The sequence below is a fragment of the Zingiber officinale genome, chromosome 3B (assembly GCF_018446385.1).
Source record: "Zingiber officinale cultivar Zhangliang chromosome 3B, Zo_v1.1, whole genome shotgun sequence".
NCBI classification, from domain to species: domain Eukaryota; kingdom Viridiplantae; phylum Streptophyta; class Magnoliopsida; order Zingiberales; family Zingiberaceae; genus Zingiber; species Zingiber officinale.
The window spans coordinates 116825218-116828644 of NC_055991.1; the positions used below are offsets into that span (position 1 = coordinate 116825218).

The 3427-nt window shown below is 48.8% G+C and overlaps 1 protein-coding gene across 1 annotated transcript; it reads left to right on the forward strand.

Moving 5' to 3' along the window:
- Window positions 1-412: 412 nt before the first annotated feature.
- LOC121967395 (6(G)-fructosyltransferase-like) lies at window positions 413-3225 on the forward strand. Its single transcript, XM_042517580.1, has 7 exons — window positions 413-829; window positions 957-965; window positions 1083-1918; window positions 1996-2157; window positions 2230-2471; window positions 2579-2666; window positions 2807-3225. The coding sequence occupies exons 1-7, from the start codon at window positions 436-438 to the stop codon at window positions 3077-3079; spliced, it is 2004 nt and encodes a 667-aa protein (XP_042373514.1). The 5' UTR covers window positions 413-435; the 3' UTR covers window positions 3080-3225.
- Window positions 3226-3427: the final 202 nt, after the last annotated feature.

Consider the following 3427-nt stretch of genomic DNA (forward strand, 5'->3'; position numbering starts at 1 on the left):
TATAAATTTTATTATATTACTAAGTAAACATAGCCTATGTTTTAATTACAACTTCAATGAGTTGTATTGTTCATAAAAAGATGTCTCATTAAGGGAAATATTAAGAAATACAAGATTAAAAACAAAAAAAATAAATTGACAACCTGGATTACTTCCATAGTTCAATAAGAAAATTAGGAAAGCTTTAAGAGCACAAAATCAGGTTTTTTTTAACATTTATTTTAAAGAGTCAGAGAAAATAAACTTTAAAGGTGGAATAGAAAAAAAAAACATTATCAATCAGGTAAATTTTAAATTTCCCCCGAGATTTGTTATTTTTTTAAAGTGCCCTTAAAAATTCGGTTAATATTAGAATATCTCTTAAATTTTCGGTTCCCAAAAATATAAATAAACGGTAGAAGAGCTTGGCGAAGTCATTCCTCCCCTGTTCTTCCCATGGATCCTTTCCTCCCACTCCGCCACTGGCCGGAGGCGTCGTCGCCGCTCCTCTCATCCCCCGGCGGGTCCTCGGACCACCGTTCGCCCCGGCGGCTGCGTCTCCACGCCCTCCTCTTATCGTCAGCCCTCACATTGCTCGTGGTAGTGGTCGTGGTGGTGCTCGGCGGCGGCGGCGGAGGTGGGCACGAGACGATTACCACGCTCCGCCCCGGAAGCAGCGGAGCGGTCTCCCGCGGAAGGGAGGCCGGCGTCTCCGAGAAGTCGTCCGGCGGCAGGCTGTCCGCTGAGGGCGGCGGCGGCGGAGGAGATGACTCCTTCCAGTGGACCAACGACATGCTGCGGTGGCAGCGCACCGGCTTCCATTTCCAGCCCCTCAATAATTGGATGAATGGTTGGTTTTTTACTATTAATGGAAAATAATAATTAATGAATTTTCCTTTCCAAAATTAATTAATTTAGCAATTCTTTACGTACTAATTAAATCTTTCTATTTTTCATGTGCATGTTTCGCTCGTCAGATCCAAACGGTAAGAATGTCTAAGAATTTCAAAATAGTCAAATTATTCTCTGTTTTTTTTTAAAATAATTTATTTCGCTTGATCGGTAGAGTTAAAATATTTTTATTCTTAATATTGTGATTGTAGCGCCGTTATATTACAAGGGATGGTACCACTTGTTCTACCAATACAACCCCAGCGGTGCTGTGTGGGGCAACATCACGTGGGGCCACGCAGTGTCACGTGACCTGGTCCGGTGGCTCCACCTCCCCGTCGCTCTGTTCCCCGACCGGTGGTACGACGCCCACGGCCCCTGGTCCGGCTCCGCCACCGTCCTTCCCTCCTCCGGCATCCCCGTAATTTTGTACACTGGCTCCACCAACTCATCCTCCCAGGTCCAGAACCTCGCCGTCCCCACCGACCCTTCCGATCCCCTGCTCCGGCGCTGGTCCAAGGCCGCCGCCAATCCGGTCATCCTCCCTCCCGCCGGCGTTGGTCTGTATGACTTCCGAGACCCTACCACAGCCTGGCCGGCAGTCGACGGGGGCTCCTGGCTGATCGCCATCGGCACCAAGGACGACTCCGCCGCCGCTCACGCCGGCGTCGCGCTCGTCTACCGTACAGTCGACTTCGTGAAGTACGAGTTGGTGCCCGGGGAGCTGCATCGGGTCGTGGGGACGGGGATGTGGGAGTGCGTTGACTTCTACCCGGTGTCGGAGGGGGCGAAGCACGTGCTGAAGGCGAGCTTGGACGACGACCGGCGGGATTACTACGCGATCGGGAGCTACGACGAGGGGAGGAACGAGTGGGTCCCGGATGACGCGGCGGCGGACGTGGGGGTGGGGCTGAGGTACGATTGGGGTAACTTCTACGCGTCGAAGTCGTTCTACGACCCGGCGAAGCGGCGGCGGGTGCTGTGGGGGTGGGTCGGCGAGGCCGACAGCGAGGCCGCCGACGTCCGCAAGGGCTGGGCGTCGCTCCAGGTACCGAAGACTTTTCAATCTACCCCCCGTAATTTTCTTTATTTTTTCAAAACACCTTCACCGTTAATTATGAACAGGGCATCCCTCGAACGGTAGAATTGGACGCAAAAACGGGAAGAAATCTGGTGCAGTGGCCGGTGGAGGAGGTGGAGAGTCTGAGAATGAGCAGCCAAAAATTCGAGAACATCAAATTGCTTCCTGGATCCTCAATCCCTCTCGACGTTGGCCCGGCCACTCAGGTACGAGATTAATGGTTCGAAGGGGGGAAATTTTGCGATGGTTTTGAGACCGTGCGGTGTGTCGATCGATAGGTGGACATGGAGGGTGAGTTCGAGATAGACGCGGCGGCAATAGCAGCGTTGATGACGGCGACGGCGGGGGCGGGTTACAATTGCAGCACGGGCGGCGGCGCTGCGGCGAGAGGCGCCGTCGGGCCGTTCGGCCTTGCGGTGTTGGCCGACGAGGCAGTCCTGGAGAAGACGGCCGTATACTTCTACGTCGCGAGAGCTGCTGACGGCCAACTGGCCACGCACTTCTGCCACGACGAATCCCGGTTTGAATATTTAGTATTTTGAAGAAATTCGAGGGGAAAAGCAAAGTATTTATTATTATTTTTATTATAAATATTTATATTTGCAATTTATAAATTGATTAATGTAGGTCATCAAGGGCGAACGATATTGTGAAGAGTGTGGTCGGCAGCGAAGTTGTTGTGCTTCCGGGCGAGGCATTATCCGTCAGAATTTTGGTAAGCATCTTCTACTATTCTGCTCGCATTTCTTTTTAGGAAATTTACAATTTATTATTTTCCTTCTCTCCAAAACTAAAAAAAAGCATAAAATAATGTATTAAGATTGTTATTTAACATATATTTGATTATTTTGGTAGGTGGATCATTCGATAGTGGAGAGTTTTGCTCAGGGAGGAAGAACATGCATCACTTCCCGTGTATATCCAACTAAGGCAATTTACGACGCTGCGAAAGTCTTCCTCTTCAACAATGCTAAAGATGCCACGGTCACTCTCAAGTCTCTCACCGTCTGGCAAATGAATTCAACATCGAATCAGAGCCCTAACTTCCATGATGCTAAAGAGGCAATCGTCTCAGGATCCAGTCTAATGAAGGACCCATATTTTTTTAATTATGCTAAAAAAAAATGAAAGATATGGACCTTAAATGACCGTTAAACCTATTCTCACGGGCACCACCGACATATGACTCTTCTTTGCAATTTCTTCTCCAGTGTTGCTCTTCTTTGCACGTAATTTCTTCTACGATTCTTTCTACCAAGGCACGGATTTATGGAACAAAAGGTAATCATAATCTTCTTCTTCGACCATTTTCTTTATCTTGCAACACGTGACACTAATTGTAACCTAATTATTCAACAAGGATCATTTGTGCGACCTAATCACATCGATTCTCGCAATGGTTATCTCACTCGACGCGGGCTGACGGTTGGCCTTTGCTCGTGTGACCTAATTGCGTAGCACAGGGCTGTCACACGC

Bases quoted from the DNA above. Each gene is read 5' to 3' on its own strand.
- LOC121967395 (XM_042517580.1), top strand. From the start codon at position 436: ATGGATCCTTTCCTCCCACTCCGCCACTGGCCGGAGGCGTCGTCGCCG. The intron at 2,472-2,578 runs GTTTGAATATTT...TGATTAATGTAG, and splicing joins TTCTGCCACGACGAATCCCG to GTCATCAAGGGCGAACGATA. The intron at 2,667-2,806 runs GTAAGCATCTTC...TTATTTTGGTAG, and splicing joins CATTATCCGTCAGAATTTTG to GTGGATCATTCGATAGTGGA.